Source organism: Galleria mellonella, unplaced genomic scaffold (genome assembly GCF_026898425.1).
Source record: "Galleria mellonella isolate WM207_F2 unplaced genomic scaffold, CSIRO_AGI_GalMel_v1 utg35, whole genome shotgun sequence".
In the NCBI taxonomy this organism is placed as follows: domain Eukaryota; kingdom Metazoa; phylum Arthropoda; class Insecta; order Lepidoptera; family Pyralidae; genus Galleria; species Galleria mellonella.
This window is the reverse complement of record NW_026442082.1, coordinates 396,173-416,189: the sequence shown is the minus strand read 5'-3', so window position 1 is coordinate 416,189 and position 20,017 is coordinate 396,173. Positions and strand designations below refer to the sequence as shown.

The 20,017-nt window shown below is 31.8% G+C and overlaps 1 protein-coding gene across 1 annotated transcript; it reads right to left on the bottom strand.

Moving 5' to 3' along the window:
* Positions 1-351: 351 nt before the first annotated feature.
* Positions 352-19,839, bottom strand: LOC113514309 (sideroflexin-1-3). Its single transcript, XM_026898360.3, has 9 exons — positions 19,665-19,839; positions 12,396-12,551; positions 9,945-10,099; positions 9,162-9,279; positions 7,939-8,014; positions 4,853-4,938; positions 3,718-3,845; positions 2,259-2,443; positions 352-1,612 (listed from the first exon to the last, which is right to left on the bottom strand). The coding sequence occupies exons 2-9, from the start codon at positions 12,539-12,541 to the stop codon at positions 1,553-1,555; spliced, it is 954 nt and encodes a 317-aa protein (XP_026754161.2). The 5' UTR covers positions 12,542-12,551; positions 19,665-19,839; the 3' UTR covers positions 352-1,552.
* Between the last annotated feature and the right edge of the window lie 178 nt (positions 19,840-20,017).

Here is a 20,017-nt window from a genome sequence, read left to right as displayed (position 1 = left end):
CATCATTTAATGAACATTTTCATTAAAACATTGAATTATTTTCATATTTCGATTATGTCCTTTGTTGAAAATTGTAAATTTTATGAACAATCGCAGGATTTCGGATTTTTTTGTCCGTTCTGTTATATCTTTGATACGTAAATGGAATGTTTCCTCGTCAAATGTTTGCAAAATAAATAAACTATTTAATATTTCGATTAATCAATTTATAAAATCAGATCATAAGAGAGTATCACGATCAAAAACATGTTGAGTGCGGTGTCGTTTAAGATTTGATATAAAACTAATGTGTTTGCAAGTATTTATTGTAATTTGAGTAGACTTGATTTATAATATTTAGAAAAAAAAAAATTATTGTCTTTTGCTGTAAAGTATTTAAGGAATCCCCCGTTCTTGCTATTGGACATGGGTGATGGAATATTTTAATGTCTTTTTACGGATCATACAATCATACAACTTTTGAGACGATATTTATGTTTACTTTCATAATGTTACATTTTAGATAAAAGAAACCACAGCAAAAAAATGGATAAAAATGCAAGTAAATATGTATAAAAAATAAAATTGTATAACAAGGTAATATATATAACTAAGGTTACGGAAGTACAAGGAATGTTAGAGTTTGATAATATTTTTTAGTTTTGTCTACTATTCTAAAAACAATCACATGGCTGACTTAAATCTATTTAAAAGCTATTGGTGGCATTTGATTATTGTATCTTATACCCATAGACATCGAGTTAAATAGATGCCGCAATAGTACCTAATTCATTTAAGTACCCTTTTTTTTAATATTACATAAATGATCGAAAAGTTTACTTGAGTTCCAGAGAAATGTTCACTTTCCAATTTATAAAAACAATTATAGATAGTATTTTCTGCCCTTATTAACCTAGAAAGGGATTTGGTATCAATAGTACTTGTGACATATATAATATATTCACTTGGTTTTCATCATACGCATGATTATCATTCAAGTTTAGTTTTCATATAGATTTGGGAAGGTTATGTTTCAACTGTAAAGCAGTTGTGTTTGTATGGCTGTGTTTCGGTTTGAAGGGTGGGATATGGAGTAAATTTACAGGGTACGGAGGAATAACACCTGAGTCCTCAGGAATGGCAACGCATGGGGGGTATCATGGGCGAAACAGTATACTCTGTTATGTCCATGGTACTGCTCATGTCTATAGGCGACGGTTACCACTTTCCATCAGGTGCGCCGTCAGCTTGTTTGCCATTCTAAGTTGTATATAAAAAATAAGGTACCTACTAGCGACATCTATTTAAAACCATATCTATAATATAACCGTTAATAGCATTTGATATCAAATACCTAACTACATCGAGTAGATACTGGCAGTGATTATTCTAGAATCAATTTTATACAGTCAGCAATAAAAATAACTATTGAGAACCTAATTTCATTAAGTACATTTAAAATTGACAAGTGTTATTTGTGATGTTGACTGTACTTAACAGTATCAATTATCTGGGTATAAATGACGTTACGTCTATTATTCAGATAAGCTCGATTAAACTGAAGTACTGCAGCTTACAGTCCCTTGTTGAAGTAAAACTCCTTTTCCTTGGGGAATTTCTTGCGGGCTTGTTCCTGGACATAAAAAAATACTTAGTATATACTATTGTTTATTAATTACCACGATTGCTTTTTTTTGTTTTAAATTTTATTAAAAAGCATTTTATTATTAAATCTGGACTATATTTAAAGCCTAATGACTATTAGGGGCTCACTATTGAATAAAAAAAGAATATAAGTACTTGTAAACTCTACGAAGTAATAGCAAAAGATAAAAATGAATTGATATTTTCTATATAGGCAAAAGTTTTATTTACACCTAGCTTAATCGATTATTAAAAAAAAATCGAATAGTGCAGTGTTAATTTTTATTATAATCACTTCCGAGACTATTAATATATTTTTTTTATTTTCTTACTTGAAAAATTCACTTTGATATAGGTACTATGACTAGGTACTATTACTATACTATTACGGTATAAATAATCCTTATAAAATAATTAAAGATGTGTCCCACAAAAAACACCGACTTCAATTGTGACAAAACCAATAATTTTGATTAAAAAAATTAAAATTTTGAACCGATTTTGATAAAATTTCTATGTGACCATTCTATAAGTAAAAAAAAAGATAATAAAGAATTTTCCAAATCGGTTTAGAACTGACGTTATAAACATTAGAAATAAATCAAATTGTGTCGATTGAAAAAGGTTACAATTACCTGCAAATCGGGCTCTAGGCTGTTAATGGCGATAGCGGCTCGCTGCTCGAACAGAGCACAACAGAGTGGCGTGGCGAACGTTACGCACAGCCCCACCAGGAACAGCTGGAACGGGATCACTGCCAGCGGGTAGTGGCAGAATAACCCGCGCCGCGTCGCGTAGTTCGTCACCATAGGCGTTAGAGCTGCCATCGAAATGGGTGTTTGGTAAATTACTTAGAATTACCAACTTCTTTTACCTACTCCCAATATCCCCCTTTTTTTTTCTCAATCCTTTTCTCCACACTGTAGGTGTCGGATACCATCAACAACTGCATTCTCAAGAGTTGACGTCAGACAGGCGGCCGGTCGATAAACCAAAAGCCAAAACCTTGTGTAGTATGAATAAATACATTACGCTGACCTCAAGTAATTAAGACAAGGGGAAGAAAGAGAAGGACTTACAATAGCAGACAAGACAAGACAAGACACCTGATGGAAAGTGGTAACAGTCCCCATAGACGCGAAAGAATATGGTCATCACAGTGTACACCTTCAGAGGGTTTATCTTTTTGATGAATTACCCATGCCCGTGCACGCGCCCTCGAAGGTCACAACTATCATTGTATCTCCTCCTCTACCCATCACTTAATTTTTATAATTTTTTTTTGAAACCAAGTAAACAAATATTAAATATCAAATATGAGAATTTTGACAGGACAGCGTCTGTCTAATTATTTAGTACTTATTTAATAAAAAAACAGTAATCAACAGGTAGATCATGATGATATTATTATGTTTTTGTCTTAATTACCGCTGGCAAAGAAGCCGAATGCAGTTAGTCCTAGTTTTTGTCCTAGTGTTAGTCCTAGGATTTGTTATCCTTTCACCAAAAAAACTACTGAACGAACTAACTTAGAATAATTCATATATTTTTTTTATAACACAGGGGCAAAGAAGCATACAGCTCATCTGTAGGGTGGGGGGGGGGGAGGGATTGTTAGTAATGGAGAGTGAGAATCCCATTGCTACCAATATACCCAACCAGGTCGACCCCGTCGCGGTTCTCCCTGGAAACTATCATGATATATTCCTGATGAATTCATTCATGATGGGCTAACTGGCCTGTTTTCATTCTCATCTATCACCCTTCACTGGTGCCCCGCCAGCGTATCTCGTTAGCGCAGGCAGGGTTACCATACCATTTTCACCCATCAAAAAAAAAGCTTATCTGAAGGTGATTACCGTCGCCCATGAGCACCTGCAACACCGGAGGCATCGCCCTTGTGCTGCCGGCTTTTAGAAAGGAATATGCTCTTTTCTTGAAGGTTATGATGTCGTATCGATTCGGAAGTATTGCTGCTGGAAGTTAATTCTAAAGCGTGGTTGTATGTGGAAGTGCCTTGAAAAACACTGGCAAAGCCGCGGGAAACAGTTAGTAATATATAATTAAACGATAGGTATATGAACAGATACATACTCATGCCGGGCACTGCCATCAACACTCTAGAGACGCAGACGAGGCCAATGCCCATTGCGGCCGCCCGTTTAGACTCGCCCAATCTCTGACCGTTCGTGTCGAATACAGGCGTGCCGTTCATGAGCTCACTGTTGAAATACAAACATATATTATAACGAATATCTCTGCACATCCTAAAGGTTGACTGGTAGAGAATGTCTATAGTATTAAGTCCGTCTTTTGTATCACATTTTATTGATTAATAAAGTTTAAATAAATATTATTGAAAATATTTTTATGTATTAAACTTAAATAAATTTATGTATTACGTAGGTCGTAATCAAACATACGGTCTGCCTGATGGTAAGCTATTAGCTTAGCCTAATGAATGCCTATAACACTAGGCTCTCTAGACAAGTGGAAATAGAATTTATTGATGGAATCGACACCGCTAGCGAGTCCGTGAGATAGCAACGTAGATATTTAATTCCAACTTAGATTAGCTTCGATAATGATTCCATCGATAGATTCGCTTGTTACTTGTCTAGGGGGGCAGGGTTGTTGCTTACGCGTTTTTGACCCTGAAGACACCTTTTAACGCTCCACTAAAAGAAATCTATAAGATATTGTATTAAGACCAAATTAACGTGACATCTTAATTAATTTCGAACCGATTTTATTGCATTCAAATACTGAAATGTAAGAGTGTTTGTTTACTCTTATAGTGATCCCATACTAGACAAATTATTAAAAATTATATTAGAACCAATTGGTTTTTTAGTGGAACAAAATTTTAATTTAAGTACCTATTTATTTTATTTATTTAATAAGGTTCACCTACAACCTTTACATTTTAATAACAACATGCGAACACCACATGCACTATTATAATATTTAATAATTATTAATAATGATACAATTATATTATAAATATGTGAACAATAAATTTAATAAGTTATATCTGCTGTTAATGGATCCAAAATTGATGTCAAGTCAGATCGCTGTGGTGTTCTGAATCCTACATTTTGTAGTCAATAAATTATTAAGTAGGTACATTATTCAGATACGTATGCCTGTACTCTTAATACCAATGGTCTATGTTTACATTTGTCATATTTCTACTTTTTTCTCATGCACTATACATATATACACTTACTTGCTTCTCATCATGGGTATATTGATGAAATTAGCGCCACAGACTGCTGCGAATGGCACCAGTCTAGCATATATGGGTTTCATGTTCTGTAAAGAAAGAAAGAAAAAAATATTTTAAATAAAGTAAATTTAAAAAAGTAAGAACATATATCGTGTAAAACATATACGCATTAAAGGGAAGGGATTGTTAGTAATGGGGAAGTTAGTCCCCATTGCTATCAATATACCCTATAACCTCGCCCTCCACGCGGTTCACCCTGGAAACTTTCGTGACTAATTTACCGTGGAATTCGTCACGATGGACTAACTGACCTGCCTTTTCATCCTTACCAATCATCCCTCACTGGTGCCCCGATAGTGCAAGCAGGGTTACCATTTTATTATCGTCCATTAAAAAAAAAAAAACATATACGCATTGATCTTTATATACCTATCTATTTGTATTATGACACCGTCTGTCCCCGCTCCTCTGTATCACTCTTCCGTACACCACTGTTTCGTGATCTTATATGAAATCAAATGAATCTACTTATTTAGAGGATTATAATGAAATAGGTACCCTGCTCGAGCTAATTATATACGCTGGCGGGGCACCAGTAAAGGATGATAGGTGAGGACGAAAAGAGGTCAGTTAGCCTCTCGTAATGAATACACCTGGATTTCAGCAAAATAGTTTCCAGGGGAGACCGCGTGGAGGTTGTATATTACTAGCAATGGGACTGGTAGTGTGCATTACTAACAATTCCTTACCCCCAATGAATCTACTAACGAAACGTATATACATATTCATATCATACGATTTTTTAATTTAGTTCCTGTTGTGTTGAAACTTTACTATGTATATATTTGGGGGAAAGGGATTGTTAGTAATGGGGTCTAACAACCTCAATGTTAACATTACACTTTATCAGGTCGACTTTCACGCGGTTTCCTCTGGAAACCATCGTGGTTACTTCTAGGGGAATTCGTCACGATAGGCTAATTGACTTGCTTTCATCCTCATCTATCATACCTCACTGGTGCCACGCCAGCATATACCGACAGCGCAGGTGGAGTTACCATTTCATTATCACCTATTGTATATTGTGACGGGGACGGCATAGTGTACCTACGTGGGCAGTGGCTGTGACGTCCAACTCTTATTTGTCATCTTGTTTATGACATAGTCGCTAAGTGCACCTGCATGCTTCATTATTACATATTCAAACAGTAGCGTTTGAACAAAATATACTTATTGCAATCAATTATCACTAATACTTATGTCGTCAATATAACTGCAAATAAATATCTGTCCACGTTTTTCTCTATATAATACACCAATGAACGAAAACCGAATGTTTCATAGTTTTTCGCTCCACAAGGCTTTAACTGTGACAAAATTAATACGAGACTAACATGGAAGTAAATCTTAAAGAAGTAAATACTGTAAAAATCTCTCTGTTCTGTTATGCATACATTTCTCCGTTTATTATTTAACGATTGTGTCAAACAAAGAAGTCGACTTCAATTATGACAAAATCAGTTATTTTGATTTAAAAACTAAATTACTGAACCGATTTTGATAAAATATCTATGGGACCATTCTGTAAAAGTGTATCCTTTCAGATAAAAAAATTCAAATCAGCTTAGAACTGATGGAGTTATGAGATAACAAATATAAAAAAATACAACCGAACTGAAAACTTCCTTCTTAGTGAAGTCGGCTAAAAATATATTATTGGTCTACTATTATCACGTTGGATAGGCAGCTTGGTATAAGCTTTTATTTTGTTAGTTCATTCTTACTAGAATTACGAGGATTAAAAAGGAAATAGAAGGACTATAAAGGTGGAATCGAAACCATTAGCATCCTTCACTAAGGGAGTGTTCTGTTAGTGAAACTGAACAGTTTTACCAAAGATGCATCGGGGGAAAAAAGAATAGAAAAAATTAAATATTCCATCCTAATTTAGCAGGTGACCATAATTATTTAGTATTGAGAGAGGCTCAAGATTTTTTTGTCATTTTGTGACCAATGGTTTTCTGAGAAAATATTTAAAATCTCTATTAGAACATCCACTACGATTTTGACTTCACCTTGTATTTTATTTTGTGTTCTAATTTTAACTGTATAGCAATGTTCATCTCGCATTTATCTTCAATACTTATCAGATCATTCCTTACGTGACATATAGATAAACACAGACACACCTCTCACGGTGTAAGTGTTACGTCAAGACTATGCACATACTTAAGTAGCGAGATAAGAAAGAATATTATGTATCTTTTATAGTGATAATGTATTATTGTAATTTTCCCCGCGTTAGTCACTTATCACGAGTACATTGATCATATAATTATCGGAAGCTATAAAATTGTCAACATTTACAAGATTAGTTCTAAATATGCATCAATTTTAAAGATTAAAAGTTTACACAAGGTCACATAATGTTTGACTTTTGAAATAAGAATAGCCATGGTTTAGTGTCCTGATTTACAACAAAATATGATTTCAATGTATGTGTATATATGTACAAATAACTAAATAAATGTACAAATATTTTATTTATCTTCCAGTCATAATAAAATGATAGGATTAACTAAAAATCTAAGTTTTTTAAAATTAATGAAATATTTAAAAAAATCATTAATCTATGTTGTAAAATAATGTATTGTGGATGTATTTGGAGAATTTCTGCGACCCCATTACATACAATACCGCCTTCAAACCAACGCTTACTACAATAATTTACATGTATACAATACTAGCATCCCATCTCAGTCACGTGGACGGAGTTAGGGTATATGTTTACTGACCGGGTCAAAAAGTAGCATATCCTCCTTCTCCGTCCCATATCGTACGTGTATACTAAATTTCATAGTGACTGGTTAAGTTAATGACTTAACATTAAAAAGTAATAAACAAACAAACTCACTTTCATATTTATAATATTAGTAGGGATAAGACATGAAGTTATGACGGTATCATTTTTATTTTTTGCCTGTTTCAGAGTTTTCACTCATCAAAAAAAAATCAATTGGTGATATATTCTTTAATAACTACTACGTAGCAATAGTTGAGAGGACTTCTTTTTTTTATATATTTACCTTAACTTTATTGTTGAGGTACAAAGCAGTGCCTAGGGCACCACCGCAGGCGGCGCAATACGACGCTAACAGCTGCCTGTAAGCAAACGGTTTACGTAAATAATAGGTAAGCTGGTTAATCAAATATGGAAAGACAGTGATCAATTTACTTGGATATTAAATCCGAGAAGGAAAAAAAATTATGTATATCTCAAAATACGTGATTAGTTGTAGTCTTTGAGACCAGTAAGTTTGAACAATAGTCTATATCATAGTTTTTTTTTCTGATGGGTGAAAAAGTGTATGATACCCCGCCTGCGCTAACAGGATACGCTAGCGGAGCACCAGTGAAGGGTGATAGATGAGAATAAAACAGGCCAGTTAGCTCATTATGATGAATTCATCAGGAATTAATCATGATAGTTTCCAGGGGGAAGCGCGAGGAGGTCGACCAAGTTGGGTATATTACTAGCAATGGGATTCTCAGTCTCCATTACTAACAATCCCTTTCCCCTCTATATCATAGTACCCCTATACCACCCACGCTTCTGTTGTGAAGCAGCTGTATCTATATTGCTATGTTTCGGTTTGAATAATGGAATCATCATCATCGTATCAGCCCTTAACCATCCACTGCTATACATAAGCCTCCTTGGGAGGTTTTACCAATAGTTGCAGTAGTTGGATGATGGAATATTATAGTCAAATTATAATAGGATAGGTATGGAAGCATAACACCACAGTTTGGGGGGGGGGGAAGGGATTTTTAATAATGGTGACTAGCAACTCTATAATTAGCAATATACTCTATTAGATTGACTTCCTCTAGGAAACTGACTGATTCATTGTTGAATTCGTTACAATGGGCTAACTGACCTACTTCATCTTCACTTATCATCCCTCACTGGTGCCCCGCCAGTGTATATCAATGTTACCGGTGTAACATTAAAAAAACACAGTTCTCAGAAATGGCAATGCAGTACCATGGGCTTAACAGTGAAATTCGTGATGTCCCTGGTGCTCCTTATAGGCGATAGTTATTAATTTTCATCGGGTGGGCTGTTAGCTTTTTTTTCCAATTTCAGTATCATAAAACATACATCCATTTTTCTTTTACATTGCTAATGTATGAGTTTTCAACGCTGACTAATGACACATTGGAAATTTTCTATGAAATGATGTTTCAAACAATAGGCACACTTTCTGTTCATGAGGTTTGCCCTAAATGATGATTAAATATTTACGATTTCGATAGTGGAGCGTCCCCGGATCTGTTCGTGTAGTTCACAACCGCGTTGAATGTTTGATTGACCCATTGCCAGAAGACAGTAGCTGCTGTTGTCTTGTAGAATGTAATCATACCTGAAAATTGAATTAAAATATAATTTACAATTTAATTGCTTGATTAAGGAGGCGAAGTAACGGTATATCTTAGAATACTGTCAGCTACTAAAGATCGTATACAATTTGTTGGTTATACAAGGGATGGTTAGTTCTTGAGTGGATATTCCTCGTTAGGTGCAGCGATGACCTTTTTTGTTTTTTGTTATAGGTGAAAATGGAATTGTAACCCCGCCGATATCGTATCGTATATTGGTATACGCTGGCAGGGAACCAGTGCCAGATGATAGGTGCATCGTGACGAATTCCATAAGAATTAACCAGGATTGTTTCTAGAGTGAACCACGTGATGATCGATCTTATCAGGTATATTGCTAGGAATAGAGTTGTTATATCCTATTATTAACAATACCTTTCCATCTTAATAATTGTAAAGAGTTAATGGATGTAGTAGGTGGCATTGGACCTTTCCTTGTTACCACAAGGTAATATCACAAATAAACATAGGACTCCCGCAAAGAAGGTAGTATATGAGATAAAGAAGAAAACAATGATAGTATATACACCTTACTATATATATATATATATATATATATATATATATATATATATATATATATATATATATATATATATATATATATATATATATATATATATATATGTATTTAATTTATAAAACTTACATCCGGTAATGATGGTATTCATAGGCGCCTGCGCCGACATCCTTCCGATGGCAAACATTTTCTCTCCTGTGTCGGGATGGAAAGCACTGTCGTATAAGTACTTCGTTCGCCATAGCTTCTCTTCGTCATACCCTGGTGGCATTTTACGTGTTTTCCTAGTATAAATAATAACAAGTTAATCTGATGTCAAAGTTCATATAAAAATTAAAATCTATAAATCTATTTTAACTATTACACTGTTTTGTAACTTTCTTTCAAACTGGAAATTTAACTAAAAAGAAAAAGACAAAACAGTTAAATAGCTAAAATAAGGTTTTTGAGAGAGATTAAATAAGGTTTTTGACGTTTTTATAAATAAAGTGGTACGATAGAGCGTGTTATGATACACTTGGAATAACAATTGACATTGTTCACTTTTTATTCCACTGAATTATGCTACAATACAAAAAATTCTTGCCAAGAAATTGATGCTTTGTTATGGCAGAAGAGACTTTGACATAAGGCAAAATTGGTATCTCTCCAATTTCGAATGCCTCTATATATATAACAGAATGGTTATATTAAACCATAAAACCATAATCTAGAGAAACTATTCGTAAAACGTGAATCTTTCCCAGGGAACATAGTCGTAGGTGCACTATTTTCTATACAAATCACTACTGAGCGAGTCACATGATTGCATTTAGTATAAAAAAATTAAAAAAAAAAAAATTCATACTCATTGCTCCGTCCTGTATAAATTCTATTGTCTTCACTCAAAACCTTCAATATGAAGATTTAAAAAAATTCATTCAGTACAGATACTCTCGATATTATTCTATCTGAATTCCATTTTTTCTCAAATATTGTATTATATTAAAAAAAACTCCAGTCCAGCTGTTATGAAGTTAAGCGCTTATACGAACATGTAGCATTTTTTTTTATTTTAGCACCTAGTTAAATTACCGCTAATATTTAAAATAATATTTAAAGTCAATTATAATAGGTAATACCCATTTTGAATAGATTATTTACAATATATTGAAGTCGATAAAAAGTAAAGCTAACAGTATGGTGCAATAATAGGTATTGTGATTCACGTGTGACTCCTTTACGTAAGCAATCAAGATATGGGTTATATACAGGTGAATTTAAGTCATTACTATCTTTTTATTTCTATTTATTATATCATTAAGCTCGCCACTTGTACAAAGTTTTATTGACCAATAAATATAATAATATATTAATTAACAAATGGATATGCTGTGTTAATTTTTCATTGTTTTGCTATCCATGTTTCTTTGGGATAATAATCAGCTTCATGCGATGGTCACGGTACCTATAAATTTCATAATGGCATGGGTCTAAATTTTTAGTTCTAATTATATAAAATTTAAATTGATATTATTTTTATAGAAATAACAAATATTACGTTACAGTTGGTAGCTATTTTTGAAATTGTTATTATAAAATGATTACTATTGAACGTTTCTTGATTACTACATATGTTCGATTAAATAAATGACGACATCTTTCTCATCTTATTACATAGTGGTGCGTACAATTAGATTATTTCATCATCACATTGTCGCATGAACGATTCCTTATTTTGTTTATGAAATAACAGCGATAGGGTAATAATATGTAGATAAAATATATTGTTTACAACATATAATACAATAGTTCTTTCATCTCATATGTATTTAGATTGAATTATTATTAAATTCGTAAGTAGATATAAAAGGCCGATGGGTCGTATGCTTATTTGCTACCAGTATTCCTATATACATATAAGTATAAAAAATATAACAACTACGGTATCTTTCGGAATGCTAATGATTTAATTATTTTGCCATTATAGGCAAAACGAATATTGACGTTCTTGGCGGTGCAGCGGTTTAACTAACCGCCTCACATTTTGATAGTTGCGAATTCGATTATCGCAAGATATAAACATTTGTATAGTCCATACCAATTAAAGTACTCTGGTCAAACGGAAATATAAACAAATGAATACCTAGTTTCTTGTGTTCAATAGTAATACAAATTATAAAGCGACCTGACTGAACATTTCGATCTATTACTAATTTCATTTAGAGAGTGTCGTTGTAATAATTTCTCCAAAACTAGATTACTTTTCGTAAAATTTTAATTAAACAGCCTATATTCATGAGTACATTTGTTAGTATTGGTTTGGGTGTCTTCTATATAGGTGCAATATATGTTTACACGAAAAATAATATATTTTTGTATTAACACATACAGGTGTGATGCATGCTTGTTGGCCGTCTGTATTATAACTAGGACTAGTTGTTTAATGTACCCAGGTATTATTACTGTTTATTCTAAAGAACGTCATTATAAAAAACGACTAAGTCAACTCGAGGTAAATTTATTTTGTCGCTCACACAATTTGCCGATTGGCGCCGCCTACAATGGGGCTGCATTCTTGTGACTTACTTGACTACTTACCTAAACTCTGTAACTATCTTCTTAGCCTCATCCAATTCCTTGTCCGAGGCTAGGATATTCAACGGGTTCGTCAACTGCAGGAAGTGCTTGGCACGGCCCGTGTACGTAGCCTGGTCATAATGAGGCTTGTCTAAGTCGATCGACATTGCGGAGTTGCTGTAAATTAATTGATTTATCAATACTTAACCATTATTACATACAATTATTTGCAAAGAGCAACTGTTCCATTCAAGGATAAAGTCGTGAGCACAGTGTTATACAAGCAGTCGTGCTTATTCGCGCGAATAAGTTATCTCTTATCTTCACTTGTCCTCATGAGAATTTTGTGAAATAATCCTTTCTACAATTAATGCCTAGCTACAGTATTGAGAGGAGAAGATTGTTAATAATCAGAATTAGTAGCCCCATTGTCAGCAATATACTCTTTCAGGATAACCATCACGTGATCTTCCCTAGAAACCATCGTTGTTAATTTCTGGTAAATTTGTCATAATGAATCAACTGATCTGACTTTATTCTCACCTATCATCAACCACTGAAACTCAGCTAGCGTAAACCAATTGTAATCTATCGGTTTATGCCGAGTCTGTCAATCAGTGTAGACTTTTATTGTAATATGACCCGACAACGTTATTCTCTCCCTACTGCAACCTATAGGATCAATTTATTCTTATCGGTGTAAAGATTATTCTATCTCTCTAGTTGGGGCAATACACATTTGAGAAAAACATAAAATAAGTAGAAATTAAGATTACTATGTACGAATTCGTGTCTCTGCTTTTAAGTAGCTTGCATGGCTATTTTAGTTACGAGAGTAGCTTACAGGAAGAGTAACGTTCGAAGACAGTACCATGGGCATCACAGTGTATTCTATGATGTTCATATATTTCTAGGCGACGGTCACTATTTTCCTTCAGGTGGATTTTAAGTTTGTTTGCTATTCCATGTTCCAAAAACAATTTAAAATAAAATTTAATTTAAGTAAGTAATTTTAGAATAAAATGTACAATGCAAACATTTGTAACTGTCCCTTTAGGTAGTTTAATTTGTGAGCTTTATTGTCATATAAGTACTTAAGAAGCAATATATTACAGTAGTAACTGTTTTTACTCCTTTCTTTTTATAAGGACTTTATTATACCACGCAGCTGGTTTACAGTGACAATCAAATTGTTTGTGTTTTAATAAGATAATGATGGCATCTATATATCGGCCATGAACGTCGTTATCTCAGTCTACTAAAATATCGTATTAAATATACTTTATATTTTGTAATGTAAACTGAGATTTTTTAAGGATTCGTTGTGAATTGGATAATTACAAAACAGGTGTCACGTACAATTCCACGAAATACGGCAACTACATATGTAAAACCTATAATTTATTCTATATTATTACATATTATAAATGCTAATATTTGTAAGGATGTTTATATGAAAAACTGTGCGAAAGATATAAAATGAACATATATTACTATATTTAGAAAATGTGAATTTTGTTCAGAGATTCCTATATTACATAAACTAGCGATTCGACCCGGCTTCGAACGTGTAGACAGAATTTTCGAAAATCAATACATATAATATAAAGAATTTCTTGTTTGTTACTTTTTTACGCAATAACTGTTGCATTAATTTACCAAAAACTTGGTACGCGCTTTTGTTATATCTTAACTGAGAACATTGGATACTTTATGTACTAATCCATACGGGAAAAGCCGCAGAATACAGTTAGTGTTGTCTAAACTTGGATATTTAAGATATAGGTAAATAAATAAGTATGTATGTAGTGTCTATTCATTACCATCCCATCTATTTTTCCAAAATGTGTATAATCTCTAATATATAATTAAATTCCATTTTAAAAGTAACTAATTAACCAAAACTTCTGAAATTACGGATGCATATAAATTATAAACTTTGTCATAAGACGCAATATTTTTAAATAAATAATTATACTTAAGTCTACTTCAGTTCGAAGCTTTTTGTCTATGATGTCCCTTTAGATTGAAATTATTAGTGCCTTTTCTTTTGTCAGTAAAAGCATATAAAAGAAAAAATAGATACAGTGTAGGTTGGAAAACCATAATAATTTTTTAGCTTTCTATATTAACTTATTAAAAATATTCAGTTAGAGGATGATGAGATTGAGGCTTGACGGATTGACTTTATATCAACAGGTCTATATAATTAATTTGCTTCGGCCAAGAATTTATTTTTTTTAATCACTGTATCTATTCATTATCAATACTTATTTAAATGTGTTATGAAATGCCTGTTTATAAAGTGAAATTAAGTAACTATTTATAATCGCCGTGCTACCCTGCTTACCGCTCCCGGTTGCCGTATGCCCATCGCCAGCACCTATTATTGACTTCGGGTTGCTGGAGATACGCTTATGCGGCGGTATTACTAGCCTACTGAGCGCTGTTTACATTCCACCAAATCAGCATGTAGATATATACTCAAATACACAGAATACATTGAACATATAGTATATGAACGTAACATCCAAACATACTGCATAGTTGGTGATTACAATTCATCTACACTTGACTGGCATTCTAATGGACTACATCTACAACCAGTTCTTACAAGTAGATCTACTTTAATAGACAAAAAACTGGCATCCTTTAGTACTGAAATGAACTGTATTCAGTTGAACACTGTAAGAAATAAAAATAACAAATTATTAGACCTTGTTTTAACTAATATAGTAGACTGTAAATTGTTGCCTGCGCCAGTCTCTCTTATTCCAGTAGACGAATACCATCCACCTTTTTACTTTCTTGTCCCTGTCAACTTTAATTTAAAGTGTATACCTTCTAAAATTAAAACTTATTATTTCTTTAAAGGCGCTAATTATTCATTAATAAATGAAGAATTGTCTAAAGTAGATTGGGATGATTTATTTAAAGATAAATCGGCTGAATCTGCCGTTAATAGTTTTTATGAAGTTATTTATGGGTTAATAAAAAAACATGTTCCAGTTAAATTCACAAAATCGTCTCGCTTTCCGCCTTGGTTTACATCTTCTTTAATACATATTTTCAAAAATAAAAATCAGGCGTGGATTAGATGGAAGAAGTATGGAAATAGGTCAGACTATGAAATTTTTTCTTTATATAGAGAACGTTTTAAAAAGGAATCACAAAAATGTCATAGAGAGTATATTTGTAGGGTAGAAAGTAGTATTAAGGATAATATAAAATTTTTTTGGTCATTTGTTTCTAATCATAAAAATATTGATGACATTCCTAACTCGGTTTACTATAAAAATAAAGTAACTGATGAGCCACATGAAGTATGTAGCTTATTTTCAGATTTTTTTCATTCCGTCTTTGAACCTTCATCTGTTACAGAAGATTTTAATATGGACAATGTTAATTTCGAATCTAATTATAGTAATGATACATTAATACACAATATAACATTTACATATGGACAGATTTCCAAAGAACTTAAATTGCTTGATGCATCGAAGGGTACTTTTCTGATAATATTCCAGCAATTTTTTTAAAATTTACTGCTATTATATGCAAGCCCTTACATTATCTATTTAATAAATGTCTACACGAAGGTGTATGCCCAACTATTTGGAAGTCAGCACGTGTAGTGCCAATTCATATTTTTGTAAAAGAAATATTGAAAATTATCGCCCAATTTCAATCTTGCCGGCTCTATCAAAACTTCTTGAGAGACTAGTTCATAATATTATCTATCCGATCATACATAATAATATTATTCCCCAGCAACATGGTTTTGTAGAACGTCGTTCTACAAGTACAAACTTACTATTATATACGAGTTATCTATTTGACACACTAGACAAAAACAAACAGACAGACAGTGTATATACAGATTTCCGGAAAGCTTTTGATACAATAGATCATAAACGTCTTTTAGAAAAAATTGCGTATAACGGTATACGAGGCAATCTTTGGCGATGGTTTAAATCATATATCACAAACAGAACCCAGAAAGTTATTATTAATGGTTACGAATCTAATAATGTATCTATAAGTTCAGGAGTGCCGCAAGGATCAATTCTAGGGCCCCTACTATTTATTATATTTATAAATGATATTTACACATGTTTTAATTTTTGTAAAATTTTATTATATGCAGACGATCTTAAAATTTATCATATAATCGACACTCCTAACGATCATATACTTTTTCAAGAAGATTTAAACCGTTTCACTGCATACTGTAAAATTAATAAATTAACTCTCAGTTTGCATAAATGCAAAACTATAACCTTCACAAGGAAACGAAATATTAGTAATTTTTCATATACATTATGCAATTGTGTCCTTGATAATGTACAAACAATTAAAGATTTAGGTCTTACATTGGATACTAGACTTGTGCTTGATACACATATTGATAATATTGTTGCTAAGGCATACAGAATGTATGGTTTTGTAATGAGATGTACGAATTTTAAGAAACCCACTACTTATTTATATTTATATAAAAACCTTATTCGATCTCAATTGGAATATGCTGTAACTATATGGAATCCTATTTATAAGTTTTACTGTGATAAAATTGAAATGGTACAGAAAAATTTTTTGCGACGTTTACAATATAAATTTTCTCATAACCGTCGTTCATATGACCAATTATTGTATAAATATAATTTGCAAGACTTAAAATCAAGGCGCATACAACTAGAGATTATGATTCTGTATGATATTATTCAGGGTAAATATGACTGTATTTCATTAACAAATCAGATAAATTATAAAGTTCCAGTGCGTGCACAAATGAGAAATTCACGAAGACAAGAATTGTTTGCAATTAACAGATACCGTACCAATTCCGGTATTCGTTCACCCATAAATAGAATTTTGAAATTATATAATGACAAATTTTATAATATTGATATATTTGCTACTAAACCATTAACTTTCAAAAAAATGGTAGCTAAACAATTAGTAACCTCCTTCTCTCAGGAATTTAGTAATGCGTGCACATAATTAATAAATTATAAAATACATGTGTATAGTTAAATAACTTTTTTTTTGTTGGTTGTTTTGCATAATTTGTACCGGTAATGTAGTTGTGTCAATGTTATTTATAATTTAACTTAATTAATAGATATAATGGTCAGCTCCACTTCTCAGCAATATTTGCATGTTTATATACTTTCTTTCTTTATATAGCAATCTGTAGTTAACGTTGTTGGTAGTACTATTAATCACATTTAAATGTAATCTTATTATAATTATATATTGTATTACTGTTTGTTAACTTTAATAAAATAAAAAAAAAAAAAAAAATTATTTAAATATGTAACAGTAGTACGGAACGAATTCACTATTTACACGGTCAATAACATTGACTTTGATTAATTGAATAATATAATTAGTTTACACGTTTACGTTTGTTAGAAATGGGAAGTACGATACAATCAAATGTAAATAGAATAGTAAATAGAGAGTTTAATACCGTGTACACACAACCACTTGGTGGCAAATATTATGTATGTATTCTCCATTAATTAATCTTGTAAGGCCCACCTGATGGAAAGTCGTGTAATCATCATTTATAGACATGAATACTACCCTATGGTGATATTATATAATAATAAATGATAGCGATTCATTTGCAAGAAATCACTCTGTCAGGTCGGAAGTTTAGGATTGTTAATAATGAAGATAAGCAGCCCCATTGTCACTATCAGCGCGACCTTCACTTCAGAAATTATCGCGTGTTGACCTTTCTTGCTTTCCCTTCAGCATTTACTTGTATGTATATATATTGCCTGATATTATTTTTTCATATGTTGTATTTTTAAGCAACTGAAAAAAGGAAGCTCTTATTCTCCAATTCTTTTGTGTCTTTAGTATGTATTTATACAGACCGATCGTTTGGCAATCAATAATTAACTTAAGGATTCACATAGTACTTTAAAGATATAAATATGTATATTCACATATTTATATCTTTAAAGTTTCATGTTATATTCATGTTATGAATATAGATTATATTCATTTAAATGTACCAACTTATTTTAATATTTAAAAATCTCATGTCACTATGTTCGTCCAAGTTAATTTTTGAAACAGCTTAAGCGACTTTTATAAAATTTAATTGTTTGTTTAATTAAAAGAGACAATATTTTTTATCACAACAACAAAAAATGGATTCGTTACGCGGTGGCGGAAGAAAAAACAGCATTTGGCGAATCGGCTGACATTTATACGTATTTTTGTTATTTAAAAAAAATATATCAAAATTTATTAAATATACGGCATCTAAATGCAGTTTTTTACTAAAAGTATCGAGTCAGATTAGCCACGGAAAACACAAAAGGAATCCAAACGGCGCCGAGACTTTTCTATACCATGTTTAGTATTGTTTGAAAATATGATATTTTCCTAATTATTCATGTTTAATTTAAATGCAAAGTGTAATAAAAATACGTGTAGTAAACGAATTATATAATAAGGGATGTACCTATATATTTTTTTCTTTCACTAGTATTTTCTGAGATATTATCATTCATAATTATTATTGGACACAAATATAATAAAAACTGCAATTTTAATAATGTGATCATTTAAGGGATGCTTTGTTTATTAATATATTTATGAATATTTTTTTTTCTTTAATTATACCTTAATAGCTCAATAGCTATTAGTACTCATATGTTTTTATTGGACACAAACCTAATAAAAATTAAAAAATACTTCTTAATTAATGTCATGAATTAGTTTTATTTTTCTTTTTACCATATGTATTACATTTCGAGCTGTATCATTATCAATAACTTTATTTCCCTACGTCTACATATGGCCAATCTCTCAGAGAAAATTCAATCATATCTGTTGAATATTTCACCGTGAAATTGTAGCAGACAACAGACTCACTTTCGCAATAATAAATTATTTCATGTAATGATAAGTACACATATGAGCATCTACCTATTTCATCAGCATTTATAATATGTATATTATATTAAATACTCATATTATAATTAACAAATAGTATTGTTTGACCCATGATATTTGTTTATCAACGCCTTCACAATGACAATGATTATTTCGTTAATAAATAACTAACGCTTGTTCAATCAATAATAGTAACAAAAAATATTCCCTTTTTAAATATTTTAAACGAAATCATAACTTATTCAAATGATTCCTAATATTTTTTTTATAATTAATAATAGCAGATTTTTAATTTTAAATTAATTGTTAAATTAAAATATTTATAAATTTGGGCAAAAATGTGTAATATTGGCTGACTATTAAACTTACCTTATTTAATATAAGTTGATATAACTGAATTTCTATATGTAATTAATTTGATTTAAAATATATTTTAGCTATAATATGTACGCTATGAACATTTTTAATGTAATATTAGTCTAATTCTGTGCTTATCGGTCTATTGAGTTCAAATGTTGCGCCGTGACAAAACCATGACGCGCGCAGCGCCATGCGTGATGTAAAAATTCAAATCGATTCGATAGGTAGTATTACCAACTTAAAGTAATTTTAACATAGATTAAGAATAAAAGATGTAAGTAAAGATGTAAACCGTACACACTATTTTCAATTTTTGTATTTTTCAAATCCTAATTCTGCATTTAAAAATTTTTAAAATTGAT

Excerpts from the sequence above, each read along its gene's own strand:
- LOC113514309 (XM_026898360.3), bottom strand. The coding sequence starts at position 12,541 with ATGTCGATCGACTTAGACAAGCCTCATTATGACCAGGCTACGTACACG. Across the intron at positions 10,100-12,395 it reads AAGATAGTTACAGAGTTTAG|GAAAACACGTAAAATGCCAC; the intron begins GTAAGTAGTCAA and ends TATTTATACTAG. Across the intron at positions 3,846-4,852 it reads ATACCCATGATGAGAAGCAA|TGAGCTCATGAACGGCACGC; the intron begins GTAAGTGTATAT and ends GTATTTCAACAG.